Source organism: Rhipicephalus microplus, chromosome 9 (genome assembly GCF_043290135.1).
Source record: "Rhipicephalus microplus isolate Deutch F79 chromosome 9, USDA_Rmic, whole genome shotgun sequence".
In the NCBI taxonomy this organism is placed as follows: Eukaryota; Metazoa; Arthropoda; class Arachnida; order Ixodida; family Ixodidae; genus Rhipicephalus; species Rhipicephalus microplus.
The window spans coordinates 7,985,104-8,006,392 of record NC_134708.1 but is presented as its reverse complement, the minus strand read 5'-3'; the positions used below and the strand labels follow the sequence as shown (position 1 = coordinate 8,006,392).

The window sequence follows — 21,289 nt, the reverse complement described above, 5'->3', positions numbered from 1 at the left end:
AGAGTCTTCTTTTTGTTAAAAATGAACACCACAGCAATGCCCCACTTCAAGGTTAAATGAACATATTACCCTTACATCGATTCATCATTTTTGCAAGTTCAAAGGCTTGTTGTACTGGCTGATATGCTCAGAGCAAGTTTTAATAAAACGCAACACGTTTTACAGATTATCCCTTGCATTCTACCGCAAGTCAAATCCTGCTAATATTATTGAAAGTTGCTTCCAGTTCCTTTGAATCAAAAAGAATAACATCTGCGCATGCTTTGTTTCAACCAGAAAAAATATTGTGCAGATAGTTGGGTCATGACAAGTATGCTAGTTTTTTATAATATATGTAATATATAATATTCGTATTCATTTAAAAATTACTTGACGAAATCTTTATTTGCTTTGCATTTGCTCTCAACCAAAAATTTACTATTAACACTTGCCTAGTATTAATCCATCAGTATTGTACAAGCATGCATCATGCGTCAATGCAAGACTGGCTGCACTTGCATGGAATTATAATTTTCTTTTTATTCCGAAACACAATGTCATGGCACGTGCTCATAATTTTATGTCGCAATGCAGGTTCAGCAAATATGCCATCACAAACACGTCCACTGCTTCTCCCTAAAGAGGCCACTCTTGGAGTAGGCAGATGTAGCTGCTGTACAGAGATTACAAAAACAGAAAAGGACCATTGAGGGGGGGGGGGGGGGGGGGTGCAGTGCTAGTATGGACAACAGGTGTATGTCTTTGTGTGAGCGTGTGCGTGTCATCATGGAAGGGGCCAGAGCAGTACTGCAAGATGCTCAGGATGGGGCCAGAGTGCTGCGGAAGCGCAAAATGCAGCTGTGAACTTTGAGGGCAGGACCAAGCTTGAGCCGGAGGTTGCGCACCAGGTCTGCCTGACTGAGCAGTAGAAAGGCCTCACCATCGATTTCCTGAAAAAAAAAAAAAAGTGCTGCATTCACACACGCGAGCTACCATTGATGAAGAGATGAAGTATGTACCTGAAAATGACCCAGTTTACACCATTAATCTTTCACCTATGAACATGGCAATTCGGTTTATGCATATTTTGCTGGAGGACAGAAGATATTATACATGCCTGTGGTGCAGAGTAGAACAAGCAACATCAGGCATTTTTTTTCTCTCTAGCAGGCTCATACATGGACAGAGAATACAGTGTTCACTTGTGCTTTGTTGCATATTTTTGTTAGGTTTAAGGAGATGTGATGCAGGTAGAACAGATCTGTTACAGTACTTTTACGGCTCATTGCATGGTACTGTCACATTCGATCTACTAAAATGTGCCACTTCGGCAAACAGTCTGCTATTGAAGTCAGTATTAGAGCAAGATAGCCAGTTTGAACCAAATGTTCACCCTAACCTCGCAGACTGTCTTCTACAGTCTACTTACAAGGCCTTTTTAGACCATTGAATAAGAAAGGCACAAAAATAATGTACCACCAACTACTCCAATCCACGTTCCTTCCGATCTGCCCACTCTGGCATAGATTGGCAGGAAGGCACAGCTTTATTGCTACTAGCTCACACATCATTACTGCCACCTCCACTCATGATTTATATTCCCAAAGTACAGTGTACAACAAAGGCTAGTGAACAGAATCTAGCAGACTACATTTGCAGCAGTTAAGTTCAGAGTTCAATTGTGATGTAAAGAAAAGAAATTAAGGCAGCTTTGCACCAGTGGTGCCAAGCCACTAGAGAACGTGCGGGGCTGGGCAGTCCTTTTTGTTTTTCTTCGGCGTTTTCCTTTTCTATCCTCCTCTGCAGTTTTTTTATCTTTTATCTCTTTATTTCTATTTATTTCTTCCTTTCTATTTATTTCTTCCTTTCTATTTCTTTCCCATATCTCCCCCCCTTTCTGTTTCATTTCGCACTTGCTTTCTTTCCTCTTCTGTTTTTGTATGCAGCTTTGCCTGGTTTACGTAAAGCATACTAGTTATTTTTGCCGATGAAGTTCATCAACAAGGCATTCAAAAAACGAGAAGAAGACTTCTGCTTGGTGCAAGTAAACGCTCAACATGCAACGCATGGAGCGTTACGCCAAGTGATGATGACAGCATACAACATCCCGCCCCCTCAAGGTGCTCCACATTTAGATGACATAACTTAGGGGTATAACCATTACTAAGCAACCCTGATTGTTAAGTGAGATATTACAGCACCCCTTTCTTCTGTGATTCTCTTTGCTGTGACATCCGAGAGAGACCATTTCCACAGACGTCTACTGCTTACGAATCACCAGTAATTCCTTGTTGAACCATGCCCGAACTACTTAAATGCCACTCACTTGTTCTTTAAACGTGGCAGCGAGGCCTTGGCAACCTGGCAGGGAGCTCACAAAGTGCGCTACTTGGTTCAAGGACCAGTCGATCACGAGCGATCCCGGCACCAGATCCAACTGCGGCCAGTGCTGCTCCAGACCCAAGGGACGCTCTTCTGACCGTGTTGCTCCAAACACGGATTGATGCACTGTTTGGGGGAGCTCTGAAAATGGGGTCGCACGACTGGTCTCACAAATAGGCACACAAAAAGCAAAATGTCACACGACGAGAGGAACATACAATCTTGCGCGGTGAGCAAACTGAGACACACTGGCACCACTAATTAAGGGGGAAGAAAGTGACAAAAAAAATTTATTTTTTAAAATTGACATATTTGGTTTCTGCAAGTATTTTTCTGTCTCTCTGCAAATTTTAACACACCAGGAAGTGGTAATTTTCGTGTAATGTCATTATAACTGTCCAGATTCTTGGTACTGTTAACATTCAGAACCTGCAAAAAAAATGGGGAACCAATTACGAGGCTTTTTTATAATTTGCCGGCACCTGTTATAGAAGCTCTGCTATGAATTTATGAGCACCTTTATGAGGATCGCATAACATGAGCGCCACGATTGCTGCTTTTTGAAGAAGCTGTGTGTTTTCAGTTTTTCCCAATTTTCTCAAAAAAAGTAAATTTATGAATGTTCAATTTTTAGGCCTCAATATCTCTGCAGCTAGGGCAGGTACAAAAATAATTTTTTTTTTTGCAATGGAAACTTGTATGTGTGTAGAATGCAAGTATGGGAGCAGAATTTACAGCACAAGCCTTTTTAATTAATCACTCATCAAAATTGTAACACAATTCCAACTGCTTTTCAAAATTCAGTTCAGAAATTCAGAAAGTTCAGTTTGCTTTAAATAACCAAGAAAGGCCTAAAACCAAAAACTCTTGCATACTTTCAATCTATAGTCATTAGTGTATGTTGGCATATTTTAAATGTCACTTTTAATTAAGCACCTCTTTTTCTATAGCTGCCTTAAACAATAGGGGGTGAACTTAGGTTATCTCGGGAACAAGATGAGTTACAGGAACACTGGTTAAATATTTGAAATCAGCCAAAAAAAACTGCATAGTCCTGTGCAGTTTGATCAAGGTCACTGAAGAAATAAGCAAGAAGAAGATGTCTAAGACCAGTCTGCCTCCTAAACATGCTCTGAAAAATGTTGTCTAGATGCTACACACTGAAAACTGCACATAAAGTACTTTCTGATGAAGGATAAAAAACAATCTTTGGGCATGCATAGTATTTGTTAACTGAAACACGTTGCCATACGATGTACACAAACGCAGTCCTTAGTTAATAAAATTGGCCATGAGCACGAGTCTTGCACATGTATGTAGCTGATGTAGAAAGCCCACTTGTGTTTTTTCAGTTCTAAAACTTTTTAACTATATATTTTATTACCACAACTCTCCAAATGACAACTAAGCCGACCTATAAATTTCAATGATACATCATGAGCTGGCAACAAGTGAACACTGCAGATTTGCGATAAATGAAAATCGTTCAAGTGGAATCACTGTTTGAAGAAAATAATAGCTGGTTTTACATTAGCATAATGCCAAAAAACTTCGTTAATCAGAATCAAAATATGCACATATTTTTGTTAGTGAAACTAAGAAAGCAAGCTCTCAAGAAATTTTCCTGAATGAGGGACAATTAATGTGACTGAAGAGATAATAATTATGGCCCTAACAACAGAAATCGAAGTAACATTTTAATTTATCAAGACAGGCAGTCGGGTCAAACTGGAAACCTGAAAGCCTCGCTGAAAAAAGCCCCATGCCGCTTTGACATTTCCAAAAAGTGCCCACTGGTGATTTTTCCAGGGCAAATGCATTCAACCAATTTTAGTGGTGAAATCGAATCATTTAGATAGAAACACTGATTAGTTTGTAGATCTGTGTCACTCCGACAACATTTTTACAAAAGCACTGGTGCCATCCCAGCAAGCCTATACCGCTCCCCCCCCCCCCCCCAAAAAAAGGTAAAACTGCTCTGTTTGATACGCGACATCGCACTTTACCCAACAAGTACTGCCCATGTGGATTAGTTATGATGTACTATTTCAAAATGGTAAGGCGGGCGCATTGGCGTGTATTCATTAAATTAAAAAATCTCTTCATTGTCATCGTGCACTGTTCTTTCCCTAAAAGTAAGTATTTTAAAAATATAATCACAGATGGGGAGCCAATATGTATATATTGTGTTATGGGCCTATACCCTGTGTTATGGTATAGGCCCATAGCACAAAGTTTTTTTCAGTTACGTTTCTAATAACTTCCTTCAATAATTATCCAAACTTGGCTTTTAACCGATATAGCCTTAACATATACATTACAGTTGGTGGAATCAATAACTAAAATAACCTTTGCAATAAGCAAAATGTAGGAAAAGTGCAGCTCTTGCAAGTAATGGCTACTATCATAGGCACGGTAGCAAGCTACCAACCTGGCGGCCGTCGCATCTTCCTCACAGACCACTACTCTGTCTCCCTGGAGCGGCCACTCCCTGGAGCGGCCACAGACCACTACTTCTCCCTGAAGCGGCCGTATTTGCTTACGCCAAGGTTTTGTATAAGTTCCGCTATATTGAATCCAAAAAAGCTGGCTGCCAGCCAATTTGTTGCTATCACATTCATTGCATTGCATTCAACGCGTTGTCGTGTTGCCAGTGCTAATCGGGAAGGCTAGAGTCCCTCAAACTCGCAGCGCTAAACGGAGGCACGGGACGAGTCAACCTCAGATTGTCACTGTGGTGTCGGAGAGTTTCCATCAGCACTTAATCTGACATCCCATCAGTGGTGACGACACGGTTGTCTGCATTTAAAAAAGACAATGCAAAGAAGCAAAGCCGAACGTGATCGATGGTCCCAGCATGCGCGTGCAGTGAAACTATGCAAGTGCGCACGGCATAGAAAATGAAAAACAAAACAACACGGATACCGCAGAAAGCTATTCGGTAAAGCACCCTTTATATGCAGCGCGATCCCACATACGTGACACTAACTAAAACCGTAGCACTGCCAATGCAAAAGTACTTTTTTTTTTTTTTTGGAGGGAGGGGGAGGGCACACCCACACATTCACCCGCAGCGATAAGACTGGCGGCAACGCCGCCTTGTGGGGCACAGGCCTGCCTGCCCGCCTGCTCGCCTCGCGCCCTTGCCAGGGAGTTGTCGGGGCCACGAGCGCGCCGTGGGGCGGCAGGGCAAATGTGGAAGATGCATGCTTGTGCGAAAATGAAAAAATCTGGGGCAAATTCCCAGATTGTACATGTTTTTTGTTATATCAAGGGTGTTTCGCCCTGTCACTGTTTTACATAGAGGTTGTGAATGCATGTGCTTCCATGGAGTAACGGCAGAGAATAGAAAAACTTCGTTAAATCAAGGAATTAGTTATATGAAGGTTTAACTGTATTAGCATGCTCACGATCACATTACAGGTTGAATAAATGCATAGCCGTATATAATAATCTGCTGAGTGCTCCCATCTCCATTGATTGACTCTCACCTTGATTCTTGAGCCGCACGGTGTTGGGAACAACATCAGGTGTCCGTATCCTACGAAGCCAAAAATTTGACAGCATATTTCAGCATTGATAAAATAGTAAACAAAAGGTTGTGAAGAAGCAAAATATGGGTAAGTTGGTACCGATTAATGTTAAGAAAACATTTCGTGCAGTTGTGGTGGGTCAGCTGTCAGGTTCGGTCAAACTGCCAAATTGAATCACAAGACATGGTTCGAAAATACAAATACACATGGATGAGCACAGACAGAACGCAAGATTACTGGCATTCTTGGTGTCTTTGTCTGCCGATTCATGTTTGTTTGTGAGCAGGAATAGTGTTCCATCCATGATTCTATTCACAACCTTTAAAAGAGTTGACTGTTTGGCGAGTTCAGGCTTTGACATAGAAATTATCATGAGTAGCAAACTACATACCATTCGCAACAACCTAGTCCAGCTGTCTATACTTAGTGACCCACTGAAACAGCCTTTTGTAAAACTGTCTTTTTCCATTCGACAACATTCGTTAACTTCACCAGTCTAATCCCTCATTCATTGGGCCTTAAGGGGAGATGCGGGTCGAAAAACCGAGATTTTTTTTCGAAAAAGTCGCTTTTGTGTTTTCTTGCGTTTTGTATTCCTCCAAGCCTTCTCCTTAGTATATTAAAAAATCAAAGCTGAGAATCAACTAGAAGTTATTGAAAAATACAATCAAAGCACTCGCGGTGGCTTGTGAAAGTGCGAAGTTACCCGATTTTCACGCACGCGGCACTTCGCTCTACGGCATCGCCGGCTCTTGAAATTTCGTGGGCATGTAGGCCTAACCCTCTCCTCCTAGAGCCCACTTCAGTAAAGCGGCATTCACGCTAAAAATACAACAAAAAAATCCTTTTCCCACTGCATTCTGGCGTGGCAACTGGGTCTTTCAAGTCACGTGGTATGATCGGAGCCCTGCCATTGGTTGCGAGCATTCCGCCGCGCAGTCCGGAGTTATTATTTCCGCGCCACGGATGTTGGCGAGAAACGCTACTTTCGTTCACGGAAGTTTATTACGCGGCACCAGTAGGAGGGAAGGCGCCCCAAACGCAAGCAGTGAGCGCCGGCGAGAGGTCCATCTGCTGCTAGGCCTAGCCGCTGCAGAAGCGACGCACCCGATTTGGATTGTTCGAGCTTTATTCCTACCGTCGATGACTTCGTCAGCGCTTCAGAGTGAAAGATAAAGATGTTTGACGACTAAAGCACGTGCCAGGACGAACGCGGAAGAACATTTATTTGTGAGACTGATGCAATGCAGAACCTCGTCAGCGGCGTAGTATGCTCCAACTGCGGGGGGTGCGAGCTGTCCATTCGAGTAATGGCAAGTAGACAATAAGGACTGGCATCGCTTTCGGAACTTTAGCGCCGAAATGACGCATGTGCTGAAACTGTTGTTTTCCTCCACGTATGCGTCAAGCCGCGTGTATCCATCATGCAGTGGAAGCGTGGAGAAGTCCACCAGCGGCAGTGCACGGGACAGTTTCGCTGTGAGCATGAAGTCTGTGGTCGCACCGCGTTTGATCGGCGTCGGACACGAGCAGCTTGTGCAGGTTTTGTGCAATCATTGGTGTTAAAAAACCAGTGCGTCACAAGAACTGTCATTCGCAAAAAAAAGTGCATACCGCCACCGAAAACCTCGAATGAGCCCAAGAGCAACGGCCCATCCCTGCAGTACCGAGAGAAAAAAAAAAAAAAAAAAAAAAAAGCCCGTCGGGAGGAGGCAGCTTGCAGAGACTGTAAGGGTCCAATATATAGTGCTGGATTATTCTGAAACTGTCAACTTTTTCAAGATAGCTTTGCTGACATTCTCTGTGAATTTCATGCAGATTGGTTGAAGAGTATAGTATTGAACATGTTTTTGAACTTTCAAACCGCTTTTTCTCAGTTCCTCATTTTTCGGCGTTTTTAGAGCTTGTGCACTATAATTTGTACACTTTACGTAGTCATATTGCAATGAAACTTGGCATGCTTAAAATTTAACATGTCCTGAATTCAAATAAACAACTTTCAGAGGTCTCCAAAGCATATTCAGCTGGATAATTTCAGAAGCTTGTTCCTTGAGTATGGTAAAACTCAAATTCAGCATTAGAATTTTTTTCTAGGCCAGCACACAAATGTTACACAAAGTTTCTTTGCTTTATTGAATTCTGCAATTCATTAGGAGCAACATTTGCTATTTTTTAGAGCTTTCTTGAGCTTACTATTGTTGCCTAAGCTTGCACAAAAATGCATTGTTTTTACAAATGTATAGTCTGTAAAAAATAAACTAAATGAACCATGAAAAAAATAAAAGCAGATTTGAAAAGAGGAGCTCGAACTCTATAACTGTTGAAAGTTTCATTGAGCTGTCACAAATATCTGAAGAAAAAGTTTTTCGAGGAGCATCTCCCCTTAAGTGGATAATACAACTCAGAATGGTGGCTTCAGCATATACTGCTAATTACAGTCAATATTATTGAGAATAAAGAGACAAAGATGCCAAGGAAAGTGTAGGGTATGTTATTTAGTAGTAACTGTAATGTAAATGTGGGGAAAGAAAAGTGGACGAAAAGATAACTTCCTGCCAGCAGGGGCCGAACTTGCGACCTTCACATGGCGTGTCCAATGCTCTACCACTGAGCTACGGCGGCGATAATCTTTCTGTTCACATTATAGGGCATATATGTGCATTTAAACACGGGGGCTTTGATCAGCGCCACCAGTAGCCATAGTGACAGTTATGAAACACTTTTTTTTGCTTGTTCGCATCATGTAGCATACCTTTTTACATCGGATACCAATCAACTTTGAAAGCTCTGCCAGTTCTATTTTGTCTGTTGTACTTGAAACTTTCATGCTTTGAGGCTTCTTAATGAGATTTTTTGTTTTCTGGGTAAGCTTGCAAGTGTCCTGTCTAACTACCTTGCCTCCAACTTCAATCATGCGCGAATGCGCTGCCACTTACTGGTCGCTACCAGATCACCGGAACAAGCGCCTGCGGGAATCAGACCCCGGTATGACTTTTCGTCTTCCAGATAAAATCAGCCGAATACATGCTAATATACTGCACCGAATTCGCCTGGGCGTCGCCTTCACTCGCCACTACACCCACCTAATCGGCCGTGCGGACAGCCCAAATTGTGAACGCTGCGAAGTGCGCGAAACGATAGCACACATATTTTGTGACTGTGCATTATACGTGGCGCAAAGAAAAATGCTAACTGCAACGTTTGCAAGCATTGGACGAACACCATTAAGTGAAAGCCACATATTGTCAGCAATGAACGACCTAACAGTGTCAAAAACTGCTACAAAGGCTGTTCTAGACTTTATAAAAAGCACTGGACTAGAAACTAGACTGTAGGGTACTATGCTAAGTGGCTACTGTACATACGCACCACCTCTTCTTGTCCCCATCATCACCCTTCATCCCTCTTTCCTTCCCCTTTCCCTTATCCCCTGTGTAGAGTAGCAGGCTAGAGCGAACTAGCTCAGGCCGACCTCTCTGCCTTCTAATAAATTCTCACTCAAAAAAAAAAACACTGCACACTCCGTAATGACACTCGTCAGATTATCATTCATTGCGTCAATGCTAAGGCTGTTTTCCTCAATAAGAGCCGAGTACCTGTTCTGAAGCGAGACTCTGAATTCCTGTACTTTCCCTCTCAGTGCTAGCTCATTGATTGGCTTCTTGCGTATCAGTTTGTCTCGTTCCTTCTTCAAGTGTAGGCGAATTCGAGACCGTACCATTTTATGGAGAGAATCGAACACGCTCTGAAAAACGGAGGAAGCGTCAAAGCAGTGAAGAAGAAACTTGGGATAGGTAAAAATCGGATGTATGCACTAAGGAACAAAGAAGGCAAAATAACTACCGATATGGATAGGATAGTTAAAATAGCGGAGGAGTTTTACAGAGATCTGTACAGTAGCTGGGATAACCACGACCTTAATACTATAAAAACTAGCAATAACCCAGATAACATCCTACCAGTAATGATATAAGAAGTCAAAAAAGCCTTGGAGAGCATGCAAAGAGGCAAAGCTGCTGGTGAGGATCAGGTAACATCAGATCTGCTGAAAGATGGAGGACAAATTGTGTTAGAAAAACTAGCCAGCCTGTTTACGAGGTGTCTCCTGTCGGGAAGAGTACCAGAGTCTTGGAACAATGCTAACATCATCTTAATACATAAGAAAGGAGATGACAAGGACTTGAAGAACTACAGGCCGATCAGCTTGCTCTCTGTAGTATACAAGCTATTTACAAAGGTAATTGCTAACAGAGTAAAGAAAACATTAGAATTCAATCAACCAAAGGAACAAGCAGGATTTCGAACAGGCTAATCAACAATCGACCACATTCATCCTATCAATCAGGTAATAGAGAAATGCCCAGAATATAGCCAACCACTATACATAGCCTTCATAGATTACGAGAAGGCATTTGATTCAGTAGAAATATCAGCAGTCACGCAGACACTGCGGAATCAGGGCGTCGATGAAGTATATATAAACATCCTGGAAGAAATACAGGGGATCAACTGCTACCATAGTGCTTCATAAAGAAAGCAACAGAATACCAATCAAAAAAGGTGTAAGGCAGGGGGACAAAATCTCCTCAATGCTATTTACCGCGTGCTTACAGGAGGTTTTCAGAAGCCTAGAATGGGAACAGTTAGGGATAAGAGTTAAAGAAGAGTACCTTAGTAACCTGCGCTTCGCCGATGACATTGCATTGCTGAGTAACTCAGGGGACGAATTTCAGCTCATGATTACGGAGTTAGACCAGGAGAGCAGAAAGGTGGGTCTTAAAATTAATCTGCAGAAAACGAAAATAATATACAACAACCTCCGAAGAGAGCAGCACTTCGAGATAGGCAATAGTGCACTTCAAATTGTAAAAGACTGTGTCTACTTAGGGCAGGTAATAACCGCAGAGCCGAACCATGATATTGAAGTAACTAGAAGAATAAGAATGGGGTGGAGCACATTTGGAAAGCACTCTCAAATTACAGGTAGATTGCCACTATCCCTCAAGAGGAAGGTATATAACAGCTGTATCTTGCCGGTACTTAGCTACGGAGCAGAAACCTGGAGACTTAAAAGAGGGTTCAGCCCAAATTGAGGAAGACGCAGCGAGCAATGGAAAGAAAAATGGTAGGTGTAACCTTAACAGACAAGAAGAGAGCAGAGTGGATTAGGGGACAAACGGGGGTTAAGGACATCATAGTTTAAATCAAGAAGAGGAAATGGACATGGGCCGAGCATACAGAGCCTAGACAGAATGACCGCTGGTCGTTAAGAGTAACTAACTGGATTCCCAGAGAAGGCAAGTGGATTAGGGGGAGACAGAAGGTTAGGTGGGCAGATGAGATTAGAAGTTTACGGGTATAAATTGGCAGCAGCAAGCACAGGACCGAGTTAACTGCCGGAACATGGGAGAGGCCTTTGTCCGGCAGTGGACGTAGTCAGGCTGATGATGATGATGATGATGATGATCATGTAGCATGTGATCGTATTACGAGCTGACATCTGACCAAATATCTCTAGCATACTCTATGAAAGCATCATGCCAGAGCGATACCCTCGCTGGGAATGAAGGAAAGTGTAAATTTAAGGCCTCGTTTATCTAGCAAAGAGAAACGAAGACGTAAATTGGCATTTTTTTCCTTCAAACTACAGTCAAAACTACAGACTGGCCTGTAAGATGTCTCGCTGGAAGTGCACTAAACCAGAGAAAACAGCATGAAAACATGAAAAAAGTAGGAAAGACAGGAACAGTGTTTAAAATGTGGATGAGGTCAGCATTTGTGTTGTGATAGAGGGGTGTTCGAAACTTCCCAGGCCACGCTGCCTTAGGATTACATGGGATAGTGGCCTAGAAACTTCGTACGTGCCGCTGGATCGGAACAAGTTGGAACAAGTTCTCGATTCAAGCCAGAGAATAAGCGTTCTGGCCAAATGTGCAACTGCACACCAACTCACTTCAAGGCAACGTCACCTTGTTGATTGATATGTGGGGTTTAATGTCCCAAAACCACCATACGATTATGAGAGATGCTGTAGTGGAGGGCTCCGGAAATTTCGACCACCTGGGGTTCTTTGACGTGCACAAAAATCTGAGCACACGGGCCTACAACATTTCCGCCTCCATCGGAAATGCAGCCGCCGCAGCCGGAATCCGAACCCGCGACCTGCGGGTCAGCAGCCGAGTACCTAAGCCACTAGACCACCACGGCGGGGCGACGTCACCATGTCTTCCAATGCAAATGAAGAAGGCGCTGGAGCACCGTGTGTGTAGATACAACCACATCCGTGGCTGTATGCCAGAACCAAAGTTGGAAAAGTCATGTATCAGATCTCTCACGCTCTGTGGTCAGAGTTGAGAGCACTTCGAAGTGCACTGAGGTAGAGAGTGGTGCTTCGAAAGAACCAGCCAAATGTATTCAGAGCACTTGAGATTGACCAGACAAATGTACCCTTAATTTAATTTTCTTGTCAGTGTTTTCGGCATTTTTTTCTTCGATGGATTCATATGAGCAGGCTCATGTTCCATCTTCTTTAAAAAGAAAAGTGAAGGTGGCAAGGAATGCAGATGTCGGCTAGACTGCGTGGCTAAGGCATGTGTCTAGCAGTAATTTCACTACTTGACCCATGAATACCAAAGCTACAGACACAGAAACTGAAGATTTATTCATTTTTGAATATCTTCATACTATGATACGATAGACAGTCATTGTGGATTTCAGAGTACCCTGCCACGATTGCCTATAGGCATAGAAAAGGTTTAATGATACAGTACTTGCAACCTATTCTTGTCTCACACCTCCTAAGATTAATGTAGTGCAGACACATGTACTTATTTCTTGCAGTCTATGCGCGTACCCTCGCTGAGAATAAGGGTGTCAAAACAAGAGGTTGAAGGTGTTAGTGAAGGGTGTTCAAACAAAAATGTTATTTTCAGGCCACAGGCTTTCAGGTTGCTGATAGCAGCTCTTTATTCCTGTGTAACTACTCACTTGCGAGGCCGTCCTCTGCCTCGTGGCTGGGTTGGCACTGCTGTCGAAGGGCTGTCCTGGCTGCTGTCGTCCCCTGCATGCGCCGTTGCTAGAGGACAGCCAGATGCATTGTGGTGTACGGTGTATTTCTCCTTGAGGTGTCCACTACCATTGCAACCAGGAGTGGGGCACCGCCTGTGCAATGTCACCCGTGACACGCATAATTTACTATTGGAAGTACAGAAGGCATGTCACAAAGGACGATGCATAAGTGCTAGCCTTATCTAAGGGAGCATGTGACAATGAGAATGGTAAATTTGGTCCAAATGTTCAATTTTTCAATTAAATGCTTCTGCAATCTTGAGACCATGTTTAACATCATGGTGAAATAGTAGACCAAAATAGGTAGTAGAAGGGGATAAAAAAAGCATATTACTTGGAGGCTGTCATCAAAACCTATGTGAAAATTGGGCTTTAGAAAATGCAAATCTGCAGTTTTTTTTTTTTTTTTTTTGGCACAGTGACCCCATAATGGCCTCATCGTAAAGAGGACAAATAAGAGCTGAAGATAGCCGCAAAGTTGCATTTATCCAATGGAAAATAAAGCTAGCTCCCATTCAAGTTCTGTTTTGTTAGCTTCTAGCTTCAATTTCCTTGAGCTCTATTTTCTCAGTTTTCATTTTTTGAACAGTTGCTGTCCCTGTGCCATTTTGCCACAAATGAAGGTATAGCCATTCCGTTTTCTGCACTTAGACTCTGAGACATTGGTTGGTGCAATAAATCTGTCCATATTTATTCGTGTGCACATCATATAGATCTTTATAATTGTTTTTTTTTTGTAAAAATTGTCAGTAAAAAAATGTGCCCAGGACATTTCAAAAGATTTTTTGTATGCATACTTAAAAAATATTAATAAATAAACCAATGGCATTACAGCCCGGAATAGACCCTTGTGAATATCCTTATTCAAACATTTTGATGTACTTATACCTAATTAATTAATTAGTTTATTTTGAGAGTCCATCAAGCATTGTAACTAAACTACATTAGATAGCTCACAACAAATTTCAGTTATGATATGGGTACAACAAATGACATCTGCATGCCAAATTTCATCAATGTCTCTTCATAAATAACAAAGAAAGTTTTCATTTCCAAGTTGCGCTCAGTTCAAGAAGCTGGTAAAAAAATGCCGAGTTCATAATGTACTATATTAATCCCAGCTAAGACTACATAACAAGAGCCAAAGCTGAAAAAATGTGTGCCCTATATAAGGAGGGCCCACAATACATGAAGCCCTGTTTGCAGGAACTAGCAGCACAACCGCTACAGCTTCTCAGTTCTAACAAATGCCTACAGAAGGTAAGTTAGAAGCACTTGTTGCTGGGCTGGTGAGTACAACATTTTCATGTGCTTATTCATTCTTCTTGTGGTGTTTTAGGCATCTAGAATCTTTCCTCGTAAAGAAGACAAGTGCCCAATATAAGTCGTATGAAGAAAAACTCTGACGTTAATAAAGCGCCTTAAAGGGACACTATAGTCAACTATTAAGTCGACACTGATTGTTGAAATGGCGGTCTATAAACCTGGTAGTGTTACTTTTGTGCCAAGGAAGGGCCTATTTTGAAATAAAATCACATTTTAGTGCTCCAAATCAGGTTAGCGCACTTCAAATTACCCACCTCAAGAAGCAGACCGACCGGACCGACTCAAGTCGCTGTTGCCGTGCACAACGTTACCCGGCTTACTGCGCTAGTAGCAGCAGACCGAAAGCAGTGGGAGCCATAGCAGCAACAATGGCCGATGATCATTTCCCCGTCATTGGCTTCAAAATTGCAGTCGCTTTTGTTTCGATTGCTCCCCGCTAGATGGCACCACCTGTCCCGTGTAACCACGCGAAAATTGAATTTTTGAACCACTCGCGCCATTCCCCATATTAATGTCCGGCAGTTTTTTTTTTTTCCGTGAATCAAACAGAAACGATCAAGCAGCGTTTTACTGTGTCTATTAATGCTGGCAAGGTTGTTTATTTAGTGCAGTTAGATAGATTACTAGTGATTAATTGTAGGCGGTCCGTCTGATATCATTGGGATCATTTTGAAAATGTCCTACTGCGGCGCTTGTGTTCTTGTGCTTTTACCTTAATTTCTTGGTAAGTAGGGCACTGTTGTTGATAATATTGCCATTTTAGATGTTGTCACACATTGAGCTTTCACTCTGACATAAATTGTTATTTGACTTTAGTGTCTCTTTAACAGTGCTTTGTCATTAAGTACATTTGTGTAGTTAGAAAAAGCACACATTATTCTTTAGCCATTTGTTGTTAACTAATGATTACACTTTATGGCATAAGGTATCGTCTTTTATTTTTAGAAATATTACTGGAATGGCTATACTGACTGAATTAGCAGTGGTCAGTCATCCACTGAGCAGCATCACATCTCTTTCCAGGTCCCAGAGTGCTATTTCTTGGGCTAGCCAGAATTACATACTGCCTTTTTGTTTGTGTGCTTCTCTTTGTGGTTTCTCCATGTGTCTTACTGTGTCCTTGCTTTTCACAAGTCCAACTGCTACAGCACCACCAATGAAAACTAGGCAGTAGTGACGCTGAGGGACACGTAGGGGACATTAATTGTGCTGTTTCAAGTGCACGGTAGTGACACAGATGTGAATAGAGTAAAGTGAATAAAAAGGCAACTCGCCGCCGGCAGGGACAGAAGCTGCAACATTCAGGTCGGGGGCTGCAGGTTCGGCCGGTTGCATGCTCGGTCCCTGTTGGTGGCGAGTTGCCTTTTCATCCATTTGACTTTCTTCACATCTGTATCACAATTAGTAGCGTACACTTGAAACAGCACAATTAACGCACCCTATACCTTCCTTGACTTCACTATCTGCTGATTTTCAATCAAGTTGTGTAAAACAAAGAAATGAACTCTCAAAATTCCCTCCATTCACGCTATAGCATAAATAAAGGTTAGGTTAGGTTAGGATTCGGTACGGTTCAGTTAGGTTAGGTTAGGTTGGGTTGGGTTAGGTTGGTACTGTCTAGATGAGTCACACCATACCAAAGCCTTGGCTCTGGACGAACAAATGGCCATGCACTCCCAGGACTGGGTGGCCATGCTTACCTTAGGCCGTCTTTAGTTTCCTGGGGTATGCTAGATGGCATGTTGAGCCGATCAGGCAACTCCCGATTGGCAGCTGAGAAGGGACACCCATAAACACTGCAAGAGAGACATGCCTGAGCAAATCTAGTAATTCGGTGTTTTGTGGGCATTGGGTTAAAAATTCGAGAAGCTATTGAATGTAAACATACAGTCACTTCATAAGCACATGGCTTGTGATGTGGCTGTACAAAATTATAGTGTGATGTGAAATTCCAGTATTTAACAGAAACACTGAACAGGAATGTTAAATCAGCATAGAATGATGAAACAACTTTGGACAACTTCATCTTTGTTATTATTGTGGTAAGAAGTTGACAGTCATGGCGCAACAAATGAAGTTTAATAAGTTCAATCTACGATTCCCTTACAATACATTTGCACCCCATCTTTATTGGCAAAATAGAATATGTGAAAAAGAAGTCACTGGTACCATGATGGAAAGTTGCAGACAACCCGTTCTTACGTTTTTCAGCGGACCGGGTAAGAAAAACGTGACAGCCAAGAAAACGCAAGAGTAAGTAAAGCTCCGAAAATGAATGAGAGCACAAGCGCTTTGACTACAAACAATTTATTCCGGCAAGGTGACCCTAAGACTCAAATTATTCAAAGATAGTTGACTGCCGCTTCTTTCGCTCTGTTCAGGGAACAGAGAGAGGGTCAGGGAACAAACCGTTATTCAGAACATCTTAATAAAAATAAAAAAGAAATGGGCAGGGCGTGTTTAGCGCATTGGCAAGATAACAACTGTTCATTAAAAGTAAAAGACTGAATTCCTAGCAAAAGAAAGCACTGGACTAAGTTGATTCGTGAAACATGGGAGACACCTTTACCTTGCGTCAACCTTACACAATCATGTTAATGACGATAACAGCATGATGACTGAAAAATACTCAATGACATTGAGATACTCAAATTAAGGATGATACCTAAAATATGAGAGATTAGATGTAAACAATACTGTGCATTTTACCTGTGGTGGCTAGCGAATCCTTTCACATGTCCAAAACCATGGCAACCTGGTGTGGGACACTCAGTGTTAAAGGGCAGAGCTCCTGGAGGAAGAGGGGCCAGGGCGCCCGGCGGCTCGAGCGGGTGACCCGTGCGGGTGCACCAACCGGCCGGGTGCATGTCTGGGCTGTCGGCATCCAGAAAGAAGTCCCGTTCCGGCGGCCAACCGTCCAGATGAACCAGAAGTCCCCGCGGCCGCAATGCAGCCACACTTGCGACACGCACGAACCGCCTATCACGGGGATCCACCACTTCGAATCGGTGCCCCACCTGGAATCCCTGAGGCCCTGCTCGTGGTCGCAGGGCTCGCACGGGTATACCCTGAGCCCGATGATCTGAGAGGTAGCGCTCCCATGAAAATGGGCCCTTCCAGCCTGTGCGTACGAGAACATTACAAGCAAAAAAACTGCACAAACTATGCACATATATTTCTGCAAGTTAAATAAACAATTCACTCTTTATAGGGTGTACTCCGCGTGATATCTTGTTGTCAGAACAATCCCCCAAACATGTCATAAGGACAAAGTGATCTATTGGTAGGCTGCAAGCCCTATAAATAATATTTCTAGCTACATCAGTGAACCATGCTTATTTAAAATTATTTGCTCTAAATCGTTGGTATTAAAAATAATAATTTTAATTGAGACAGGCTTCTGTAGAGACATCGAAATAGTACAGTACTAAAGGGTAGATGCAAGTCGAAAAACTAAAGTTTTTTCCAAACTACATATTTTTTGTTCTCATTTGCTTTGACAAGTATAGTTTATTTACTTTTATTAAAGAAAGTTAAAGATTGTCATTAAAGTCAAAGTAGGTTAAAATCACTTTTAAAGAGCACAAGGTGGCTACTGAAAACTAAAAGAAGCCCATTGTCTAGAGTACCGTATTTACTCGCATAATCCTCGCACTTTTTTTGCTGGAAAACCGATGAAAAGTCAGGGGTGCGAGAATTACGAAGGGAAAACTTTCTACGAAAACGTACAGAGCGAAAAAAAAAACGAAGTGGCCGCAAATCGGGATTCTCACGCCAGCAACTTACAGCAAGCTTTAAGAAGTACTAATTAGAACTTACATCAACAATAAAAGCAGAGGTTCAACACAAGGCAAGATTTATTTGAGACACAAAAAGTTCAAGCAAATAGTCGAGAATTAAAATACCATACGCAAAGCTTGTCGGCGTTGCGGGCATAACAGTAGCGTCCGTCGCTCAACAGGAGCCCTCAAAAGGTAAGCGTGGGACGTCAGTATTGGACTGATGACTATTTAACAGAATTGTCCGCAGTTTCCTTCTTAAGAAATGAAGTTTACCATCAATCCCAGTTTTAGGCACACGGCAGGCCCAACGCGTCTTTGTGGCTTTCAGCAGCCATCACCAGTAGCAAACACAAAACTCGTAGGCTTCGAAGGGCCTACCCGCGGCCCTGTTGCCATTCTTTAGTGCATGATCTATCACTTGCAACTTGAAAGCAGCCGTACAGCTTCAGTATCGCCTCATAACTTGACAAGGTTACCGACGCAAGATACAAAACACGCCGTAACGCACACTGGCCACTTCGGCTTGGCTTGAATTGGATTGAATCTCCGTGCAATCGTACGCTTGATGCTTAAGAGATGGTGCCAGATGATGTGCGCTATCATCATCAGTGGCTGGAAAGAGCAGACGACATTATTGCAGCAGTTTTCGGGGGTGCGATAACTACTCGAGGAAAAAAAGAAATCGTATTTTTGTTGAGCGATGTGGGGGGTGCGAGAATTATGCGAGTGCGAGGATTACGCGAGTAAATACGGTACCCAGAAAATTGTCACCTGGCTACTTGCCATCACATTTCACATGAGAAATCACTAAAGCCACATGCTCAAAAAACCCACGATTTCCAAGATCTGATGATAAAGAAAATCCTGTTAAAATCAAAAAACATACTTTCCTGCATAGATGAGCTTCCACTTATGCCTTCAAAAATGTATTTTTCTCAAGATCCATTTTTGGGCAACTTCATGATTTTGGAAACCTATGTATTTGGCATTTCTGAAAGCACAATCGCGATGAAATTTTGCCTACATATCCCTTAACATGTGAAGGGTGCAACTATCTTTTTTAAAACTTGCCAAACTAACCTGCCAATTATTACAAACCTAAAGTAAACAATCGATATGGGCTGACGATTCCAAGCATTGTCACATTACTACAATTTTTCTTGTCCATTAAAATGCCTTATACTTACTTTCTTCATAATTATTTGCGTTCTACAGTTACCCGTAATACAGAGAAATATCAGCCATTAATGACTGAAAGCCACAAATGTTCAGTGGCATAAAAAGTTTGTCCAAAACGAAAGTGTCATGGCATAAAACTAAAACTGTGCAACTTACTATGAAACTAATTACATATTTGAAATCAGCGTATAAGCCTTTATACGCAGCAAACATTTCATTGCCCTGGGCTACAGAATAATGCAACTATTTTATTTAATGGCTTCTCTTTTTAACAGTGAGACTGCCTTCTGCCCAGACTTTGAAATGGTACAGTACCAACAGCACAGCGCAGTGCTGTGACTGCTAGCATAATTATGCGCCAATTTGCCAATCAGTTCTTTGACAGCTTCAGCTAGCCACAAAGCCAGGCATGCTCACCCGTAGTGGGTGCATTGAGTGTCTCTCCATGCTCACGACTCCAGTTGGGAGGCCGAAGAAGTGGAGAGCCAGCATCGGTCCAGAAAGCGCCGCTCTTGTCGCGTCCATCGGGTGTAACAAGAAACCGGCCACTGTCGGTGATGTCGGTGAGGGTGGCCACACAGGCCACTCCAGTGTTCGGATCAGCTGCCTCCAGCTTCATGCCCATTCGCAACGGGGCACCCGGCTGAGTGGAGGTACGGTTTGCAAACACTTGCCTCGGTGCTGCTTGGGACCGCGATGCGCGCAGGTAGTTGGCCCAGTTGAATTGCTCTGCAGTGTAGCCTGAACAGAAAAGACGAAACCTCTCAATGAAGCTAGAATGAAATTTCATTCAACCTTTATTAAAAAATGAAAATGAATGAATGAATGTTCTTTGTTGCACACATATCTTAATCGAAATACGCACAAACCGATGATCCCACGGCCAAAGGCTAGTGCAGGTCCCATTGGAAGTATAACACTACAGAAACTTTAATAGGTATAATTCATGTAAACAGAAGTGAACAAATTCAAGTTTGATATAATCGTAGAAGAAATAATGTTTACCTGCTAACAACAGTCACTTGAATTAGAAAGAACAAAGGAAAAAAAAAGGGAATGTACATAACTTATACTAAACACATAAATTTGATTAGGGGCGTACAGAACTACAGAATTAAACTTGTATTTTCAAGTAACAATAATAGTTCCCTTACGCTGTGAAATTCCACGACTTGCAACTGTGAATCTTATAAACCCATAACAAAGTACAGAAAAAGAAAGGTGAAGGCAGCTTGGCACTCCAAGCATGAAGAAATACTAGTAGAGCTGGGCTTTTTCTCTGTTCCCATTTGTTTTGTGTCTGTTTCTTCTTATTTAGTTCTTGCTCTTTATCTTCGTCCCTTCCTTTCATCTGTTTTCCTGACTTTCTCTTTTTTTCAACCTCTTTCTCTCACTCTGGCCTTCTTTCTTGTTGTTTCATTTTTATGCACGTTTCTATCTTTGTTCCAGCCATCTTCCTATTTCTCTTTCTACCTCTTTTCCCTCTTTTCAATACTCATTCTCTCCCCCATCCAAGTTATTGCATTTCACGCTGGACAAATCAGCACAGTGGAAGAGCACTCCAGGTGCACACGTTCGGACAGCGAAGCAGATCGAAAAGGGGATCAAGAGAGGCCACCCTGGCCGAGTTATTGCATTGCACCCGGTAGGCTCATCTGTGCCAGGTGCTAGGTGATGCGAGATGCCTTATTAGGTAGAGAAAGTAGATGACGATGATAGTTATTGTGTTAACACCTCGTAGGATGCTTCGATCTCAAAGAGCTCTGCTGTTAAAACAATGTCACAATTTTGTAAAGTGCTCTTAATAACATGCATAAAACAGACAAAAATGATCTGTTAGTAAATGAGCAGAGAACTGGGAAAGTTGGTACTGATTCGTCATTGACTGCACGACACTGTACAAGGACGAAAGGGAGACCAAAGCAACACTAGTGCAATGACGTGCTGCTGCAGTTTCGATCTCTTCTTCAACCTCATATAACATTCTACAGTGAATGATCTATCAGCACACACATTATTACAGTGAACCAATAATTAGTA

The 21,289-nt window shown here is 42.4% G+C and overlaps 1 protein-coding gene across 4 annotated transcripts in view; it reads right to left on the bottom strand.

Moving 5' to 3' along the window:
• Positions 1-499: 499 nt before the first annotated feature.
• Positions 500-21,289, bottom strand: part of l(3)mbt (lethal (3) malignant brain tumor) — a 47,327-nt gene continuing 26,537 nt past the window's right edge. For all 4 annotated transcript variants that reach the window (XM_075873049.1, XM_037415403.2, XM_075873050.1 and 1 more), the window contains exons 10-16: positions 19,667-19,990; positions 16,998-17,409; positions 15,989-16,084; positions 12,882-13,055; positions 5,853-5,902; positions 2,306-2,502; positions 500-929 (exon numbers count right to left, since the gene is read on the bottom strand). In XM_075873049.1, coding sequence (XP_075729164.1) covers positions 798-929; positions 2,306-2,502; positions 5,853-5,902; positions 12,882-13,055; positions 15,989-16,084; positions 16,998-17,409; positions 19,667-19,990 — 1,385 coding nt within the window. In that variant the 3' untranslated portion in view covers positions 500-797. The remainder of the gene's footprint in view (positions 930-2,305; positions 2,503-5,852; positions 5,903-12,881; positions 13,056-15,988; positions 16,085-16,997; positions 17,410-19,666; positions 19,991-21,289) is intronic.